Genomic DNA, 21747 nt, shown 5'->3' on the forward strand with positions numbered 1-21747 from the left:
ATTAACTACAGGACAGATTTTATGTAATTTTTTTTTTGTATGTTTGTTTTTTTAGTAATGGCGGCGATCTGCGTTTTTTTTTTTTTTTGCGGGACTGCGACATTGCAGTGGACAGATTGGACCCCTAACTGACATTTTTGACACTTTTGGGGGGACCAGTGACATTACTACAGTAATCAGTGCTAAAAATATGCACTTTTACTGTAATAATGACACTGGCAGGGAATGGGTTAACAGTATAGGTGATCAAGGGGTTAAATGTGACCCTAGGGAAGTGATTCTAACTGTGTGGGGGTTGGGCTTCTGAGATGACCACAGAGACATGTGATCGTATATAGCAGGATCACATGAGCTCTGCGATCATCCCAGGGAGAAGGACGGTCGCTGTGTTTACAACAGCGACCGTCCTTCTCTCTCAGCGCGGAACGATTGCAGGTGTCAGGCGGCAATTGGAGCCGCTTGACACACATGCCGGCTTCCCCGCTGTCGATCAGCTCCTTTTAGGAGAGCGACATAGTTCTACGTTGTTTTGCCTGCCCGAGCCACCCTGCTGCAGTAAAATGGCGGTGGGTGGCCGGGAACTGGTTAAAGTGAATAACTCCACACCAAGTTCACTATATAGACCCCTTATGTTTTTGTACATGTTGATCATATCCCCCCCCTTAATTTCCTATTCTTAAAGCGGTAGTATCCCGCCTTTTAACACTTTTACCTACAGGTAAGCCTATAATAAGGCTTACCTGTAGGTACAAATAATATCTCCTAAACCGGCATGGTTTAGGAGATATTTACAGTGCATGCAGCCGCTCGCGCGAGCGGCGCATGCACTCTGAAGGTCCGGGGGGACCTTCAATTAATTTGCCGGGAGCTTGCCGGAAAATCACTCCCGCGCGCATGCGCGGGAGTGACGTCATCGCGGCTCCGGCCAATCATCGCGCCGGAGCCGTCTCTTCCGGCCAATCACCGCGCCGGAGCCGCCGAACCCGGAAGAGACGGCGAGGGATCATGGCAGCGCCCACAGCGATGTCCGGGGGTCCGTGTGAGGGCTTCGTTCTAAGGTAAGTTACACATAATGGGCTAGTATGCGATGCATACTAGCCCATTATGCCTTTGTCTTGCAGGTTTTTTTTTTTTCCCTAGGGTTTACAACCGCTTTAAGAGAGTAGGCTTGTGACGGTATCAGATTTTCATGCTGCGATTAATTGATTAAGGTTTTGCCACGGTATACGGTATTATCACGGTATTCTATTATTAAATTTAAATTATTAAATTTCCACCTCACTTCAATTTCATTGCTGAATTTAGGGGCTTTGGTTCACTTATGCACATTATTATATAGTCAGTCAGTACAGACTCTGTGAACCAGGCCTAAAATAGGTCATCAAGCAGTGTCTGGCCTAACTGGTGATAACTGGTTCTGGCGCTCGGCTCCGATCCGATGGCCTGGTCATTAAGAGGGCAAATCCTTGTGGTCAAGAAGTGGTTAAACCTGAAGGAGGTGTTGTTTATAAATTACTTTACTATTGCTTTAGGCCTGGTTCACATGTATGCGGGTTGGTGGTTCACATTTGCACAGGCATAGCAGCCCATTGATTTGAATGGGCTGCTATGCCCTCATTTTCCGCAGAAAAAATTTGCATGCAGCATTTTTTTAAAATTCAGTGGCCTTGAAATCCATCCTGCTTTTGCACCATGCGACTAACCTGCAGTTCCTGCTCTGGCAAGCTTTCTGCATTTTTTGTATACGTGGGCACGGCATTTAAAAATAAACAGTTTGCGTGTGCAGCAACGGCAGGTAAGTCGCATGGTGCAAAAGAAGGATGGATTTCATGGCCACTGCATTTTTTTAAATTCTGCATGCACCTTTTTTCAGCTGAAAACGCAGGCATAGCAGCTCAAGCCCATTCACATCAATGGGCTGCTATGCCTGTGCAAATGTGGGCCCCCAACCCGCATACATGTGAACCAGGCCTAAAGCAATAGTAAAGTCATTAATTGGTTAAACCTGCAGGAGGACCGGTGTTTTTATCTATTAATGACTTTACTATTGCTTTAGGCCTGGTTCACATGTATGCGGGTTGGGGGCCCACATTTGCACAGGCATAGCAGCCCATTGATGTGAATGGGCTTGAGCTGCTATGCCTGCGTTTTCAGCTGAAAAAAGGTGCATGCAGAATTTAAAAAAATGCAGTGGCCATGAAATCCATCCTTCTTTTGCACCATGCGACTTACCTGCCGTTGCTGCACACGCAAACTGTTTATTTTTAAATGCCGTGCCCACGTATACAAAAAATGCAGAAAGCTTGCCAGAGCAGGAACTGCAGGTTAGTCGCATGGTGCAAAAGCAGGATGGATTTCAAGGCCACTGAATTTAAAAAAAATGCTGCATGCACCTTTTTTCTGCGGAAAATGAGGGCATAGCAGCCCGTTCAAATCAATGGGCTGCTATGCCTGTACAAATGTGGGCCGCCAACCCGCATACATGTGAACCGCCAACCCGCATACATGTGAACCACCAACCCGCATACATGTGAACCAGGCCTAAAGCAATAGTAAAGTCATTAATAGATAAAAACACCGGTCCTCCTGCAGGTTTAACCACTTCTGGATCGCAAGGATTTGCCCCTTTAAAGACCAGGCCATCGGATCAGAGCGCCAGGACCAGTCATCACCAGGTAGGCCAGACACTGCTTGATGGCTATATAATAATGTAATGTGGGCTGCTAGGCGTGTGTGTGTGTATATATATATTTATTAGAGCTGCACGATTCTGGCCAAAATGAGAATCACGATTTTTTAGCTTGGAATAAAGATCACGATTCTCTCACGATTCTCTGTGTAACAAAAAAAAAAAAAATTGGGATAACTTTACTGTTACGTTTTTTTTTTTTTTTTTATTCATTAAAGTCTAATCATTGCGTTTGAAAGACTGCTGCGCAAATACAGTGTGACATAAAATATTACAACAATCGCCATTTTATTCTGTAGGGTCTCTGCTAAAAAAATATATAAAATGTTTGGGGGTTCTAAGTACTTTTCTAGCAAAAAAAAAACTGATTTTAACTTGCAAGCAGCAAGTGTCAGAAAAAGATCCAGTCTTTAAGAGGTTAAACTTCCTTTCTCCCTGGCAGAGGGAAGGAAAAGATACAAATGTAATCATTTTTGTTTATAGTTAGGAGACTTAATGCTGAAAGGTGTTAGCTGAGTGAGTGAATGAGTCATCCAGCTCACTGAAATGTATCAATTCACAAGTCAGGCAGACTTGACAGAGAAACTCGGTATTTTAAAAATGCCACAATAACAATACCGTGGCTATGCAATACCGCGATATATCGAATTACCGAAAACCGGCATATGTCTATAAGAGAGAATGAGTTCAGTTCCTCTTAATGGACTTCATGTGCACTGCATTTTCTTTTTAAATTCTTTGTGATTGTTACCTTCAACAATTACTAGCTGCTGTCTATTTTTGTCGATAAAACTTGAGCACAGTGAAGTTTTTTATGTATATATTAAACCTCATTTACCACCTAGTTGCCCAATTAAACAGTGCATTAAGGTCAGCTGGTAGGTTGGAGACATCCTGTAAGGACATTACTCCACTGTATAGCTTGGTGTCATCTGCAAAGACTGAAATGGTACTTTTAATCCCAGACCCTATATCATTTATAAAGCTATGAAAAAGTTAGGGTCCCAACACTGAACTGTGGGGTACACCACTGATAACCTTAGACCAATCAGAGTAAGAATTATTACCACCACTCTCTGAATTTGGGCTTTTAGCCAGTTTTCTACCCATTTACAAACTGATCTTTCCAAGCCTGTAGGCTTTCGGTAAACTATCAATTGTGACAGTTAGCAGAGGCATGCCTTGAATGTAACTGTTTTGGGAAACCAATAAATCAACCGGTTTAGTTGTGCTTTAATACTAGTGGCTCCTGAAATTCTGATAAAACTATAAGTGTGAGAGAGAGAAAATCAACTAACAGTTTTTCAAAGAAACCACTTTTGAAAATATGTTGGAGGGAGCCAGATATTTTAAAGTGATCCTAAAGGTAAGACGTTTTTTGCCACTTGCATTGAATTGCACTACCCCCCCCCTTTCCCCCATCCCCCCTCCCCTCACCAATTGCAGACCCCGAACGTGCTAGATGTGCCCAAAAAAAAGTCCTTCTGCCCTGCTGCTGACTCCCCCCCAGAAGCTGTAAAAAAAAAAAAGCAGTCTGGCAATGTTTATCAACAATATTGCTTAGTCTAATACAGAAAGACACAAAGAAACATTGTTTCATTTTGTAACTTTCTGTTTATTCATCTACAGATCAAAGGGATGAGCTTCGATCTGCAGATGAAGTCAGCTAAAGCAACCTGACAAGTAAAAAAAAATAATATTTTATTAATTAAATGTTCCTCTCTTGAACCCCTTAATAACACCTTTGTTTACTCTTATCACCCCTAATTACCTCCTTATTCTTCTACTCCATTCAAGTATAATTTTTCTGGTGATTTTTTTTTTTTCTATTTTATTTACTCTATTTTACTTTTTTTTTTTTTTTTTCTGTTTTTTGTTGACTTTGTTAATTAATATTTTTACACCTTTTACATATATCCCTGAAAAAGCGCAAACTTGAAAAAAACCCACTTTATTTGTAAATAGCTTTGCAATGCTTTGTACAAAATTAGATCAGGACAAATTACAGAATAAAATGCACAATTTTTATGTGCAGTAACATTTATTTTTAAACTAACACTACTCAAAAAAAGTGCCTTTTTGTTTAGCTTCATTTACGGATTGCGGGAAAAAAAAAAATCAGGATAATATGCACACAAAAAAAGCCTTGTTTGACCTTAAAATATATGTATTATGTTTTTATCTGAAGTAATGACAAAATTATTGCTTAATAAACAGGCTCATAGCAGAAAATTGCTCTGGTCCATAGGGGTGAACAGGTGTGAAAGTCAAATTGGTTACATACTTACTGGAGTTATGTATCGATCCAGCGCTGTGTCCATGTGCTGGTCTTCTCTCCTGTCTCCCTGCTCTCACATGCTTGGATTTGGCTCCTGCTTTGCTTGGCTATTGGCTCTTGCGGCTGTCAATCAAATCCTGTGAGCAGAGAGCCCACTTGCCTGTCCCCATAGCAAGCGCTTGCCATGGGGGCAGACACAGAGGAGGAGGCCAGAGCACCAGAGGGGGGCTCCAGAAGAGGAGGTTCAGGGCTGGTCTATGCAAAATCAATGAATAGAGCCAGTGAATATCACATTTATTAACGTAATAAAAAAATTGCCTTTAAAACAGCTTTAGTGCTTCATACATTTGCATGCATTTTCCAAAGCAAATCTGGGGATCAAAATTGTATCATCAACACTGCACAACACCCAATGTAAAGCCTTCCAGGGTGAATTCTGAAAAGATTTAAGGAGGATCTAAACTTTGCAAGCCGTTCCAAAAAAAAAGGCACTGAGAGGATGAAGAACTAGCTACCAGTATGGCCTGTGTCACCCTGCAAATGACATGTACCCCATTAATGATTTGAGCAGAGAAATTGCCTTCAGGTCCCCAGGTACAAATTTCCTCTGCAGCAAGGAGAACACTGAGCAGCACCATTGTGACTGCGTCAAATCTCTCTCCAAATCTAGTGAGACTAGCAGTCGGAGGCAGCATTGTTTTACATGATCTCACTTTGCAGATACACAGCTTTAAGGCTCAAGGCATAGGAGTGTCTAGGCACACAAAAAATACAGCTATTTTAGGAGGACAAAAGTTGCTTTTTTTCAAGGTACTGTCTGGACACAGTTAACATTTCTAAGTGTTCCCTATACCATAGCAAATCTTTTAATGTCATCCTAAATTTGTTTGTTATTGTACTTATTTGTATGAGTTAGACCCTATTTTGCAGCACTTTTCAGCTAACACTAAACTGTTTGCATCAGTTTCTGTTACTAGTTTTACAGTGCAATGTTCCCACTTTAATCTCACATACAGGCACCTGTTTACTAGAGCAGATTCAGCCAGGGGCTACAAAAGCTACAAGTATGTTTATTGACTATAGGGAAGAAAGTGTGGCACCAGGAGGTAATCCAGTGCACACAAAGGCGAGCATATACATACACTGATATATACAGGTCCTTCTAAAAAAATTAGCATATTCATTATTTTCTGTAATGTACTGATAAACATTAGACTTTCATATATTTTAGATTCATTACACACAACTGAAGTAGTGCAAGCCTTTTATTGTTTTAATATTGATGATTTTGGCATACAGCTCATGAAAACCCAAAATTCCTATCTCCAAAAATTAGCATATTTCATCCGACCAATAAAAGAAAAGTGTTTTTAATACAAAAAAAGTCAACCTTCAAAAAATTATGTTCAGTTATGCACTCAATACTTGGTTGGGAATCCTTTTGCAGAAATGACTGCTTCAATGCGGCGTGGCATGGAGGCAATCAGCCTGTGGCACTGCTGAGGTGTTATGGAGGCCCAAGATGCTTCGATAGCGGCCTTGAGCTCATCCAGAGTGTTGGGTCTTGCGTCTCTCAACTTTCTCTTCACAACATCCCACAGATTCTCTATGGGGTTCAGGTCAGGAGAGTTGGCAGGCCAATTGAGCACAGTAATACCATGGTCAGTAAACCATTTACCAGTGGTTTTGGCACTGTGAGCAGGTGCCAGGTCGTGCTGAAAAATGAAATCTTCATCTCCATAAAGCTTTTCAGCAGATGGAAGCATGAAGTGCTCCAAACTCTCCTGATAGCTAGCTGCATTGACCCTGCCCTTGATAAAACACAGTGGACCAACACCAGCAGCTGACTGAAGCGGACTGTGGGTACTTGACACTGGACTTCAGGCATTTTGGCATTTCCCTCTCCCCAGTCTTCCTCCAGACTCTGGCACCTTGATTTCCGAATGACATGCAAAATTTGCTTTCATCCAAAAAAAGTACTTTGGACAACTGAGCAACAGTCCAGTGCTGCTTCTCTGTAGCCCAGGTCAGGCGCTTCTGCCGCTGTTTCTGGTTCAAAAGTGGCCTGACCTGGGGAATGCAGCACCTGTAGCCCATTTCCTGCACACGCCTGTACACGGTGGCTCTAGATGTTTCTACTCCAGACTCAGTCCACTGCTTCCGCAGGCCCCCCAAGGCCTGGAATCAGTCCTTCTCCACAATCTTCCTCAGGGTCCGGTCACCTCTTCTCGTTGTGTAGCGTTTTCTGCCACACTTCCCACAGACTTCCCACTGAGGTGCCTTGATACAGCACTCTGGGAACAGCCTATTTGTTCAGAAATTTCTTTCTGTGTCTTACCCTCTTGCTTCAGGGTGTCAATGATGACCTTCTGGACAGCAGTCAGGTCGGCAGTCTTACCCATGATTGCGGTTTTGAGTAATGAACCAGGCTGGGAGTTTTTAAAAGCATCAGGAATCTTCTGCAGGTGTTTAGAGTTAATTAGTTGATTCAGATGATTAGGTTAATAGCTCGTTTAGAGAACCTTTTCATGATATGCTAATTTTTTGAGATAGGAATTTTGGGTTTTCATGAGCTGTATGCCAAAATCATCAATATTAAAACAATAAAAGGCTTGCACTACTTCAGTTGTGTGTAATGAATCTAAAATCTCTGAAAGTCTAATGTTTATCAGTACATTACAGAAAATAATGAACTTTATCACAATATGCAAATTTTTTGAGAAGGACCTGTGTGTGTGTGTATATATATATAATATAATATATATATATATATATATATATATATATATGTGTGTGTGTGTGTGTGTGTGTACGTATGTATGTATGTTTATTTTTAAGCAGCAATTTTTAATATTGTCAGTAGATTGCATTTGTTCTACATTGCCTATAGCATGGTGGTAACATTTTAGCAGAACACTGCTTTGATCTTGGATAACTTGTCTTGCAGGTTCAAAGTTGAGGAGACAGTCAATCTGAAGGATGTGCTGACAAGACTTGGCATCGTAGAGATATTCGGAAGAAAAGCTGATCTGTCTGCAATATCCGGTATGATACCGCTGTGGTATTTGTAACTTCCATTTTCCTGCTCATTTTGTTGTCACTGTACTTTATAGCTTGCATTTATCTTTATTATTTATTATATGACACAGCGCATTAATAATGTACGGAATAATATCCACACAGGTCTTATTTGTTCTGTATGCTTCAGAATAAACCGTATGAAAATTGTTCTTTTGCATGTGTGCAAGTTACAGAATGTGCAGTGTGTAAGAGTAACTGCTTTAATTTATCTAGGCTTCATCCATACAATCATTGTCGAAATATTCCCCCCCCCCCCCCCCCAAAGTGTTAAAAGAGCCCATTAATATTCTGAGCTGCTGTACAAAGAATCGCAGTTATTTTACTTTAAAATTAATTAAATTGTTCAAATTCGGAAAGAAAAATGACCACTACTGTATGCTATTTTTTAAGGCTTAAGCTGTATGTTTTATTTACTGCCCAGGAGTAAGAATTAAAGTATTCTGTCATAAACCTGGCCAATTTAAAGCTCAATTAAGGTTTCAGAGAAAAAAAATGTATTGCATAAAAACTTTGATGTTGGCGAGGGATAATGTTTGAGCGCTGCAGCAGGGCTGCTGCTCATACACACACACAGCAGCAATTCTTCTCTGAGGCTTGGGGATAAGGAGATTGGACTGGGGCTGAAACTCTGGTTTGAGGAAAAAAGAAAATGACAGTAAGACTGTTCTGTCTCAGCATCGATTGTACCTGTGACCCTCTTGTAGACCTCCAGTCTGTAAGTGTGTGCAGCAGGTTGAATGATGGCTTTAACAGATAGTTTACTCAATGAATAAAGACTCCAGAGGTGTTCTCCAATGCTTCTTTATGCTTCAAGTTAGCAAAGACATAAACATAGAGGCTTTTCCATAGATAAATTTACAATGAAGTTACACAGCTTCCACACTCTGCAGTCTCCTCATAACAACTAAACAAAATGGCAGTTACAGCAGGAAATGGAGATGGAAGAAACCATCTAGCCAGAAACAGCAGGGGTGCAAGGAAGATACCAATAACATAACATAACATAACATGTAATAACAACTGCTAGACAGTTAAAGCTGCGTGGCAGCACACTCCCCGCCTGGTATCGTGAGATACCACTACACAATTATTTTCCATAAACATACAATTAACACTGCATACAGTAGAATGCTATGTAGCCCTCTCCTCTAAGCTAACTATGCTAGAGATCTAAGTGACTCCTTCACATAACACTGAATCAGAATTTTTGGAAGCAGGCATAATTAGGACTGTCTCAGTGACTGGTCTCAGGAAGGTTTTTGGGCTCCCGTCCTTTACAATCCTGACTTCCACACTTCGGACCTTTCCATCATCACTAGCAATGGCCTTTGAAATAACTCCAACTGGCCACTGGATCCGATTGGTTTGCTTTTCTTTTAGAAGAACCAGGTCTCCTTCCTTTAAGTTAGGCTTCTGGGTATGCCACTTTTTACGTCCTTGAAGAAGTGTGAGGTATTCCCTCCTCCATCTGTCCCAGAAACGATCTGCAAGGTATTGAGCGTATCTCCATTGACGTTTATATATGTCCTTTTCATCAAAGATGCTCTTTGGCGCTGGGATCTGTCCAATTTTCCGGCTCAATAATGCAGCTGGAGTTAAAACAGTTGGACATTCTGGGTCTGTGGATACAGCTGTCAGCGGTCTTGAGTTGATTATTGCTGCGACCTCAGCAAGGAATATAGTAAGTACTTCATGGGTAAGACGTGAAGAACTCACATCAAGCAACATAGAATCCAGTATGCGCCTTGCCATCCCAATCATACGTTCCCATGCTCCGCCCATGTGTGAAGCGTGTGGTGGGTTGAATTTCCACAGGTTTGCAGTGGCGGAGAAGGTGGCCCTTGGAGGTGGCTCTGTCTGAGAAGCTCGCTCCCGCAGGGGTTTGTTAATGCTCTGGGACGCTCTCTCGCTATAATTGAACTGGTTGGTCAGTTTTCTCTCCTTGTTCCTGGATGATATTTCCTCACCTTCTGTCCATTCTTCACTAGCCTGAGCGTCAGACTTCCCATCTGTATCTTTGTCTCTTGGCTCTGTGGAGTCGTTGGTCTGAGTCTCTTCAATGACTCCCAACTTCGCCATCTGTCGCCGCGCTTCATAAGAGTCTTCGCGTGGCATGTTTCCTTCCAGGGAGAAGTGTACAGCCAGCTGGTCCACGATGCTAATGGGTTTGTAGGCCCGTTCCTTAAAACTGTACCTCACAATGTTCTGGGGGGCATGAGGGTTGTTTGTAGTCAGGATACGAGCGAATTTCTCCTTAAGTTCAGCCTCGCTGAGTTCCAGCTGGTCCGGAGGCTTAACCAGAGTCTTGGCCTGCATCCATTCATCAGCTCCATCCCCCATATCTGTGGAGTCATCTTCATCCTCCAAATTTCTTCTTGAGCAGATGTTGGAACTCAATGCTACAACTTCAGGCCGGATTTCCGGATCAGTATCTGGATCCTTCAGGTGGAAATCAATGTCTTCTTCTGTTGGAATTGTCCTTGAAGAACTCTTCATCCAAAACCTTGATGAACTCCTTGTCTTCGACTGAAGGGGCAATCTTGTTGTCATCACAAGTAGTCTGGTACACTGAATCACCAAAGTCCTTTTGAGAAGTGAGCTTGCAGTTAATGCTTTGGAGTGCTTGATATGGAACTTCGTTTTTAAAATCAAGTCTTTCCTTCACATAATAGTGCGATGGACATTTCATCAATTGACAGGTAACATTCGTTTTGTAGGAAGCTACATCCAAGAGCTTGTGAGATTGGTCTAAGCAGACTTCTCCTATTATCACCCATCCAAGATCGAGTTTCTGGGCCTGAGGAGCATCATCTGGACCGTTACATAACTCTCTTATTTTATGAACTCTAGGAATGTCTCTCCCTAGTAGAATCAAAATCTTAACATCCTTGTTAAGTGGTGGAATGTAGTTAGAAATGTGGCTCAAATGAGGGTGATGACGTGCAACCTCTGGTGTGGGGATTTCTTCTCTGTTGTTCGGTAGCTGATCACATTCGATTAGCGTTGGAAGAGAAAACTCTGTGTCCTCATATTCTGATGCGACTATGAAGCCATGGGCTCTTCTTCCAGAAGTATTGACCTTTCCTGCACATGTCTGCAAGGTATAGGACCAGGCCTCTCCTTGAATGTTGAATAGGTCAAAGAATTCTGTACTGGCCAATGAGCGATTGCTCTGATCATCGAGTATGGCGTACATTTTTATGGATTTTTGTGGACATCCTTCAGGAAAAACTCTTACAAGACATATCTTGCTACAAGACTTGCTATGAAGCCCTTCTCCACATACCTCTGTACACCTTGTGGTTACGGGGTCGGCATATTGCTCAGTTCTCTCCCCGCCATCATCTGATGTAGTCTTGGGGTTGCTGCCGGGTGAAGGTTTCCTTTTGAACAGGTCTGAATGAAGAGCGTCCACATGTTTGGCACTGTTGCAGAGAGAACATCTGATGGCGATCTTACAGTCTCTTGCTAAATGATCGGAGGATGCACAACACTTAAAACAGATATTATGCTCTTTGAGAAATGACTTGTGTTCTTCAATAGGCTTGTCCTTAAATGCACGACATTTGGAGAGAGAGTGTGGCGCATTATGAATAGGACACTGTTGATTAAGATTGCTAGCTTTAATGTCTGTAGCTAAGACGTTGGATGCTATTGCAGTCTTCCTCACGGCAATAGGATGCCTTAAATCCTTGAATTTGCTGTTGGTGGCAATACCCCTTGAAGTACTTAAAGGAATGGTGGTTGTATCTGGATAGAAGAAGCTTGGGTCATTCTTGGATCTTGCAACCTTCCGCACGAACTCTGAAAAATAAGAAAAGGGAGGGAAGGAAACACAATGCTCATACTTATACTTTGATCCTACACTAGTCCACTTTCCCTGAAGATGACTAGGCAACTTTGCTACAATAGGATTTACGCCCTGAGCAGTGTCTAAATAGCTAAGACCTGGTAAACTAGGATCTAACTTAGCAATTTCAAGTTCATGAAGGAGGTCACCTAACTCTCTAAGCTTATGATTGTCCTTAACAGAGATTTTAGGAAAGTCGTTTAGTCTCTGGAATAAGGCAGATTCAATGACTTCGGGGCTCCCATAGTCTTGTTCTAGACGTTCCCAGGCAGCATCAAGGCCTGCTTTAAAGTTATAAATGTAGACAGATTTAAGTCTCTTTACTTGTTCTGAAGATTGATGCCCCAACCACTTTATTAGTAAGTCAAGTTCTGCTTGAGGATCAATGTCCAAGTTCTTGGTTACCGCCTTAAATGTAGATCTCCAACTCCTGTAGTTCTCTGGGCGGTCATCAAATCCAGACAGTCCAGTTGTAATCAACTCTCGTCGAATCATATACTTGCTGAACTCTGCAATGTCAGTGCTTTCAGTTTTTATAGCCACAGGGTCTACTGATGGTGCGCCGTCTTGGACCATGGTTGGTATCTGATGTTGGCTGGTAGGTAGAGAGAAAGGTGTTGCAGATGGGTTTAATTTAGGTAAGGGTCTGTCGACTGAAGGTCTCTGAGCATTTGAAGTCAAAGAGAGCTGTATCAAAGGGGGTATAGAGTTCATTCTGTAGTCTGCTGCTGTGCCCTTGTAATCTCTATGCACATAGGGTTGTGGTGGCACATGAGCTGCGTAGGTTGATTCACTTGATTTTGTGACGTGCGGTAGTTGTGGAGGGTCTCTGTTAGTAGGTGTGTCTAGTTGACCAGCTTGCTTTGGCGACACATTGCCTTCTGATCCACTTGCTGGATGATTATGAGAAGAATATCCAACTGTAGGTGGGACTGTATTGTCGTGGTTCTGAGTTAGGACAAACTGTAGGGTCCTTTCAACAGGGTCTTGACAAGCAGGCAAGCTGGTACAAGCTGCTCCAAGCTGCTCCTTCTTCTTCCAATAGGGCTTGTTCCAAGACAGATAACTCTGCTAAAGCTACTTCCTTTTCTCTGTTCTTCTGAAGAATTTCTAGCTGAGCCTCTGTTTCTGCTTGAATGCGTTTAACTTCTGCTTTGAAGGCTGCTTCTTTTTCAGAGCAGGCGGCTTGAACCTGGGCTACTGCAACCTTTTGGCGAGCTTTGAGTATTTGGTCGCTCAGTATTGACCTTATAGAGCAGGACCGCAATGACTTAGAAGAAGATTTATGATATGAGCGGGCAGACCTAGAAGATTTTCCTGAGTGTCTGGAAGAAGCAGAGTTACAGGATATAGTCTCATGTATCTGTGCCAATCTCCCTTCTATCTGTGCCTTTGCTTCAAGATATGTGCTATGCCTCTGCTGGTCAGTAGAAGTAAAGTCCTTTAATTCCAATGCAGCTTCCTCTATGTTGGAATGTGACAATAGAGAATAGTACTTCTCAGAAAGTCTTTTATAATTCTCAAATGCCTTCTTAACCCTTGAGAGAGCAGTGTTCAATTGCTCAGAATTGTTGCTAGTTTCATTAGTGGCTGTTATACAACTTAAAGTCTTTTCCCATAATGCAGTCAGGTTACTAGATGTTTCTTCCTTACTTGCTTCATAAACCTCCCTTGCCTTCAAGGATGGGTGAGGGGCTCTGACAGGACGAGCAGAATGAAGTAAGAAGTCTGCTTTATCTTGACTAAATGCAGGTAATTCTGTGAGATCTCTGTCAGACATAATAAGTACTGTATTTCTGGTGTCTTGTTAGAAATCTGCCAGAGCTCAGCTCTGTAAGTAGTGACTTCTGTTATTAAGCAGGCTGGCTGAGGTGCTGGGTATTTGATACAATAGCTAGCTATTGCTGGAACTAGTTCAAACTGGATCACCTCAGAAGGCTGTAACAGTAATGAAGCATTCAGTAGGTGGCTGGTTTCATATGCAGAGTAATGCTTCTGGTGACTCACAGACAAGTGTGGTACTTACTGTTCTGAAGCTGCAGAGTCTTGGAAATTTACTTTTCTTAAGCTGCAGAGATACCTGTGATGAATTCTTCATGTAAATTTACTGTCTGAAGCTGTGTATTCCTGTAAATTTACTCTCTGAAGCTGTGTACTCCTGTAAATTTACTCTCTGAAGCTGTGTACTCCTGTAAATTTACTCTCTGAAGCTGTGTACTCCTGTAAATTTACTCTCTGAAGCTGTGTACTCCTGTAAATTTACTTTTTGAAGCTGTGTACTCCTGTAAATTTACTGTTCTGTCTCAGCATCGATTGTACCTGTGACCCTCTTGTAGACCTCCAGTCTGTAAGTGTGTGCAGCAGGTTGAATGATGGCTTTAACAGATAGTTTACTCAATGAATAAAGACTCCAGAGGTGTTCTCCAATGCTTCTTTATGCTTCAAGTTAGCAAAGACATAAACATAGAGGCTTTTCCATAGATAAATTTACAATGAAGTTACACAGCTTCCACACTCTGCAGTCTCCTCATAACAACTAAACAAAATGGCAGTTACAGCAGGAAATGGAGATGGAAGAAACCATCTAGCCAGAAACAGCAGGGGTGCAAGGAAGATACCAATAACATAACATAACATGTAATAACAACTGCTAGACAGTTAAAGCTGCGTGGCAGCACAAAGACTGTTCGATAAATATCAACATTTTTATGCTTTTTATGCAGCTTCAGTTAATAGATTTTTTTATTTTTTTTTTGCTGGAATTTTAAGGGGCCCTTTTATAGTAACAGTAATGCACTTTTGTTACCACCCTCTAAAACATGCGCAGATCACTCCCATACTTAAAAAGCCCTCACTGGATCTCACCAACCTGAACAACTTGAGACCCATCTCGTTGCTCCCATTCACCTCTAAACTTCTACAACACATAGTCTACAACCGTCTTAGCTCCTACCTCAGTGAAAATAACCTTTCTTGACCCCTTACCAGACTTTTCACTCGCAACACTCCACAAAAACTGCCTTATTAAAACTATTATTTACTAACTGCTAAAACCAATGGCCACTACTCCATACTCTTACTATTTGACCTCTCTGCAGCCTTTGATACGATTGACCACCCGCTCCTTCTCAATAAACTCTGTTCCCTTGGCCTCTAAGATTCTGCTCTATCCTATTTCTACTCCTACCTATCACAGCACTCCTTCAGTGTTATCTACAACTCTGTCTCCTCCTCTCCATTGCTCTTTTCTTTGAGGGTCCCCCAAGGCTCTGCTCATGGACCCCTTCTCTTTTCTATCTACACCTCCTCCCTTGGTCACTTGAAAACCACCCACGGCTTCCAATACCACCTATACGCCGATGACACTCAAATCTATCTGTCTACTCTTCACCTCACTCCTTCAGTCTCCTCCCACATTACTAACTTACTGACATATCAACATGGATGTTGCACCACTTCCTTAAACTAAATCTCTCTCTATCTCTCTCTCTATTTCTCTCTCTTATCAAGCTGGTAACTCACTCTCTTGTTATCTATCGCCTTGACTATTGCAACTACCTTCTCATTGGTCTACATTTCTATAGGCTATCCCCTCTTCAGTCTATCATGAATGCTGCTGCCAGACTTATCCATCTTACCAACCGCTCAGTGTCTGCCAATCCCTACAGTGGCTTCCCATCATCCAGCAAATTTGAATTTAAATACTAACCACAACATACAAAGCCATTAAAAACTCTGCCCTAAGCTATATCACCAATCTTGTCTCCAAATTTTACCCAAACCGTCCTATCTGTCCCTCTCAAGACCTCCTACTTTGAAGCTTCCTTGTCCCCTTCTCCCATGCTCGTCTCCAGGATTTCTCCAGAGCCTCTCCCATCCTCTGGACATCTCTACCTCAACCTGTCCAGCTATCTCTTGCTCTGGCTGCCTTCAGGCAATTCCTGAAAACCCCTCTTTTTAGGGAAGTTTATCAAGCCTCCTACTAATCTTTTACCACTTCCATCAGCTCATTCCCCACAGTTACAAACTTTTGTATCACCTACCCCACCCTATTAGATTGTAAGCTTCTTCTGAGCAGGGCCCTCTTAATCCTCTTGTATTTTATTGTTCTGTAACTGTATTGTCTCCCTTTTTATATTGTAAAGCGCTGCATAAACTGTTGGCACTATATAAATCCTGGATAATTATTATTTAATTATAATATTAATTGCAATAAAGGATAAGTTTACCTTTTAAAAATGCATCATACGGGCAGACAGTTTTACACTGATGGGAAGAATCCATGAACTACCACAGCGCTCAACAGTGATGTGGTAGTTCATTGAGAGCTACAAGCCAACAGTCGCAAAGGCTTTCAGTAGTTGTAGTTCATTCATAGAACACTGTGAATGCGGCCGCATTTTCTTTAGATTGTGGCAGCGAACGGAGGGGGAAGATCCCCCGCTCGCTGCCAAAACAGGGGATCAGGGGGCTGTGGGGGCATGTTAAACTCTGAATATGGCTGTGGGGGCATGTGACACTCTGAATATGGCTGTAACATGTTACAAACATGTGAACTTATCCTTTTTAAGGCAGCCCATTGATTCAGACAAAATTCCTAATGCAACTCACTGCAGTGCACTATGGTGCATTGTTTTTATGCTTCAAATCGAATAGCAACACAAACACGTGTAATGTGCATTACATGTATAGGCCTTCAGCCTGTGATGACAATGTCGCATGTCAAAAGCCTTATTAGGTTTGGGAATATAGGATTCTGCAGAGTTATGTAAATCTCAGGACTTTTTTTATTTAAAAGTTGAGCAACCCTTCCCATCTTGACGTTCCCTATTGAACCTTTTAGAGCCTGTGTTGACGGGCTTTAGGATTATGTTAATGACATCTGTTTGATATCATTTTATGATGCTTCTGAGATCATTAAGTGCCGGTTCACACTTCTGCGATGCGGGAACCCTGCGAATCCCGCAGGGTTCCCACATCGCATTGAACTCGCATGGCAGTTCACACTGCCATATACGAATCGCCGGGGGTATCAATACAAAGTTAACGACAGCCCCAGATCAGCTCGCATATCGCAGTGCGAACTAACAGTTCGCACATGAATCGGATCGCACTAGTGTGAACCACCATGTGATCCGATTCTGCTGCAGACCAAAAAAAGGGTCCCGCGCGATTCAGACGCAAATTCAGGCATACAATCTGTGTTAAAAAAAAGATGACACTGGGATATAGTGTATCTCCCCGCGCCTAGGAAGATAATGAGCTCAAATTTAAATTTTTTTTAAATTAAATATGTACACAATTATTAATAGTGGGAAATAAAGTCCAACACAATTGCATATATGACAGTCTTTTCCAGAATATAATTGAATCAAGTGCAGGTGCTTTGTGATCAATATTCAAAAGTTTGTGACTTTCGTGGCACGGGTTCCTTTTTCCAGTGGCATATGGTAAAATTGAATCACTTACCAGAAATAGTGGGTCTTATGTGCTGTACAGCACTAATAGCACAGCCCCCCCCCCCCCCCCCCCCCGCTGCCTTCTGCCACTTACCTGGGCTCTCCTGTCCCACTGGGAGACCCGAGCAACCAGCCAGAAGGTCTCGGATGCAGTAACCCGGAAGTGACATCCTGACATAATTTCCGGGGTTTACTCAGGAGACAATAGTGCCACTTTTCAAAAATCAAAAGTATTTGAAAATCGATCTTGGCATTTTGAATACTTTCAAGTGCAGAGGAGAGGTTTGGGGTCTTATAGACTCCAGATCCCTCCATAAAGAGTACCTATCACAAGAGATGTTTACATTCCTTGTGACAGCAAAAAAAGTGATAAAAAAATGTAAAGGGAAAGTGTAAAAAAACAAATAAGAAAAAAAAAAACAAATTTAAAGCTCCCCATCCCTCTGTGCTCGCACACAGAAATAACAAGCACAGAAATGAACAAGTACATAAATCGCGTCCGCAAATATAAACCGTATCCAAACCACACATGTGAGGTATTGCTGCGATCGTTGGAGCGGGAGCAATAATTCTAGCATAAGACCTCTGTAACTCCAAACAGGTTGACAGTTACAAATTTATATAGCGTCGCCTATGGAGATTTTTAAGTACCGTAGTTTGTCACCATTCCACTAGTGTGCGCATTTTTTAAAGCATGACATGTTGGGTATTTATTTCCTTGGTATAACCTTATCTTTCACATTATACTAAAAAAATTGAAAAAATTGGACTAACTTTACTATTTTTTTTTTAATTTTAATTAATTGAAGTGTATTTTTTCCCAAAAAATTGTGTTTGAAAGACCGCTGCGCAAATACAGTGTGACATAAAATATTGCAACGATTTTATTCTCTAGGGTCTCGGCTAAAAAAATATATATATATGTGTGTGTGTGTGTGTGTATATATGTATACAGATATTTATATATATATGTGTGTGTGTGTGTGTTTGGGGGTTCTAAGTAATTTTCTAGCAAAAAAATACAGATTTTTAACTTGTAAGAAACAAATGTCAGAAAAGGGCCTGGTCTTCAAGTAGTAAATCAAGAACTGGTAGACAAAGTCTAAGGTTTACAAACAAAGCACAGCAGGCTAATGTCTGAAATGCATTTTCCACTGAAGAAAATGTTTGTATATGCATTTTTTTCATTACTATAATGCAGTCAGATTTAGTTAAAATTTTCTTTTCATGGGTGAAACTTATTTTGCTAATCTACTCCAAAAATCAAATCTATGTTTCGGACATTCACTCGCTCCGATTTTATTTTATACATACAGTACCTGAACAAGCAAAAAGTAACGAGAAAGCTGATCTGTTTTACCCATGTGCTTATTTCCAGAACACAAGGACCTTTATGTGGACAAAGCTGTTCACAAGTCTTATTTGGAGGTTAATGAAGAAGGAGCTGAAGCTGCTGCAACCTCTGGTACAGTATTGTATGGCTGTTTTTCAGTGTAGTAATGACTATCCAGTTCATGTTCTATTATAGAAATCCGCTTTAGAAAATTGATCACTCACAGCTGTCCAGCTGTATTTTCCAATAAGTCTTTAAGGTTCACTGGACCTGAAGGTGTGTTGCAGTAGTGCCCTGAATGTTTTCTGGATTTGATCGGCTCTTGCCAATCCACATTGTTATGGACAGTGAGTTATAGAAAACTTCTCCTGTAACTTGCAATAAAGTCAAACAACCTCTTTTTAGTACTGCAGTAAAATCGTGACAAGCTTAAAGTGATTGTTAAGGCAGAAGGTTTTTTTTTTTCTAAATGCATTCTATGCAGTAATCTAGAAAAAACCTTCTGTGTGCAGCACCCCCCCCTAATACTTACCTGAGCCTATCTTTATCCTGCGATGTTGCAGGAGTGTCTCAGCTGCCTAAGACTCCCCTCCTCATTGGCTGAGAAGGCAGCGAGGCATAATTGGCTCCCACTGCTGTCAATCAAAGCCAGTCAGCCAATCAGGAAAGAGCGGGGGGCAGTTTGGGGCTCTGTGTCTAAATGGATATAGGGAGCTGTGACTCGGCTCGGGTGCCCCCATAGCAAGCTGCTTGCTGTGGGGGCACTCAACAGGGGGGAGGAGCCAGGGTCACAGAAGAGGGACCTGAGAAGAGGAGATTCCGGGCCACTCTGTGCAAAACCATTTCACAGAGCAGGTAAGAATAGGATTTTTTATTTTTTTAAAACAAGGCTTTTCAATCACTTTATTAGTGAGCATGAGCAATGCAGTGTGTCTTTCAGGTTCAAATTGTTTAACAATAGTGACAAAACTTTAACTGAATCTTACTGTCTAATGGATAACTTGTTTTGGTAAATTAGGCTTTTTTATTTTTATTGGGCAATTATGAATCTAGAGTACATACTTCACCCTGGTATGTGATGGTAAGTACTCTTTGTCTTGGCAAAGTGTGTATAAAGAATGGACTCTTCTGTATTTAATGTATCCCAAGATGATTGTAAAGCTCACAGTGGGAGACTTCTCATTTATTTAAAATGCTGCTTTAATTAGCATTTTTAAAAGATTGTCAATTAAGTGTTTGTTCCCGCTGTTTGACTTAGGTAGAAATTACATTAGTTTTGCATTACTGCATATACAGTGAACCTTGCTATTTAAAACATTAAAAAAGATGAACCCAAACGTGTTTAAAGGGCAGCACTTATAAAATATATTTCCATTTTCCTTGGATATGTTAATTTGAATCACATGCTGGCTATTTTTCTCCCAGTGACTCAAGCGGTGAGATCTTCTCAGTAGAATAGGTAGTTATTCCCAAGTACTGCAAAAACGCAGAGAAAGTCTCCAAATTCCTGTAACTAACGGAGTCCAACTGCGAAAGGTGACACCATTTATAGTCTTGTGGGAAAGGGCCTTGATACTAATATTTATGGCTAATAAGAGACGTCTTCCCTCTCTGAGAGAGGCAAAACTTTTTTTTATGAGATGACTTCAATTTCTATCAAGAGCCCCTTGTTCTGCTATCAAGATCTTTTAGTTTTGGGGATCGGCTGATCACCAGTGTAGTGTTGGATGCCGTACCTGGACATTGCTCTAGAGCACTTGGCTGTGCTGTGGGCTCTCTCCAAGGCACCCAGTGTACTGCCTGAGTTAGCTGTAGAGTGCATTACAGGTCCAGGGCCATGGTACACCCACTGGTAGAACCTTGTGCCTGAAGACTCTTTAGGGAGTATTCTCGTTATAGGAGGCAAAAACTCTGGCTGGATCCAGTCTGGCTCATTCCAGCTTCCCCTCATTGTGGGGGGCGAAGGGCGTCTTCTGGACCACTGGTACGGTGAGTTAAGGGCCTTGCCCTTTAAGGGAGACGTATACATGCTTCGTACTATTACTCTAGTTGCATCCTCACAGAAATTAACACTGGAACTCAGAATGCAACACTTTATGGTCACAGTTTGCTGACAGGAGCAGGGCAACATTTTTTGATTTGGCACCCAGTGTCAACTTTTCTGAGTCAGGCCATTTTGAAATCAGCACTCAGCACCTGCTCTGTTGCCAATGAATGCATCTCCCTTGTGTCGCCGCACTATGCATATGTACGCAACTTTCTACATGTGCATGGATCTCAGCCTTTCTTTCAATGGACTGACTTTTTTTCTTCATTCCATAGGTGACAGTCTGCCCCTTGCCCCACTATTGTTAATTGGCTTAGGAGCTCATAATTCAAGCCTATAGGTTTGAAGACAAGTTTTCACCTATCAAGGTTTGTTCCATTAGATCATTGAGTGTCTTTTAGGCCTTTCAGAATTAGGCATGTGCTTCTCAGTATTGCAAGGCTGCCTCCCAATCTTCTGTTCATGTTCACTAACTTGTACCTGGTGAATGCTTAGGCCTTTTCTGATGCCCACTTCCTCAACCAGCCATTTGAGTTGCAAGCTTCACCAATTGTACACTGTTGTTTTGGAGGGCATGCTTGTTAGCATTTTGCTTGTTGCATTGCCTGCCTCTAAGATGGACTGCTTTTGAACATCCCTCTTGTATCATAATTATTCAGAATAAACCCTGTGTCCCCTTATAAACTGCAAGAAGAAGATTTTACGGCAAAGTCCTTACAACCTACTAGTACCCATCCAGAGTTACATGTTCTATTGTATATATTCAATGTTGTTATTTAAAAACACTAGTCCTTTAGAGTTAAGCTACTTACCTTGCTAAAACAAGAAGAATACCTCCAGATGCTGATCACTAGTATTGCATTTACCATGACTGCTGCAGGGTACCCTTAAGATCCCCTTTCTAAAGCTGGCCATAGATTAGTCAGTTTTTTCATTCAACTGACTTTTTTTTCAGAAAGCTGATTAAACAGAAGACGATTGGTATTTTGACTTCTGTTCAACCACAGTGC

At 41.6% G+C, this 21747-nt stretch overlaps 1 protein-coding gene and 1 pseudogene across 2 annotated transcripts in view; one reads left to right on the forward strand and one right to left on the reverse strand.

Annotated features, from left to right (window-relative positions):
• The window catches only part of SERPINI1 (serpin family I member 1), a 110278-nt gene that overhangs the window by 82577 nt on the left and 5954 nt on the right, over nucleotides 1-21747 (forward strand). Inside the window, exons 6-7 of the mRNA XM_082251291.1 lie at nucleotides 7915-8012; nucleotides 18736-18822. Coding sequence (XP_082107417.1) covers nucleotides 7915-8012; nucleotides 18736-18822 — 185 coding nt within the window. The remainder of the gene's footprint in view (nucleotides 1-7914; nucleotides 8013-18735; nucleotides 18823-21747) is intronic.
• Nucleotides 11247-17527, reverse strand: LOC309550143 (annotated as a pseudogene). The gene is made up of 2 exons: nucleotides 17452-17527; nucleotides 11247-11852 (listed from the first exon to the last, which is right to left on the reverse strand). The product of its transcript is annotated as an uncharacterized misc_RNA (transcript).

This window comes from Pelophylax lessonae (assembly GCF_965119305.1).
Source record: "Pelophylax lessonae genome assembly, chromosome: 3".
Classification (NCBI taxonomy): domain Eukaryota; kingdom Metazoa; phylum Chordata; class Amphibia; order Anura; family Ranidae; genus Pelophylax; species Pelophylax lessonae.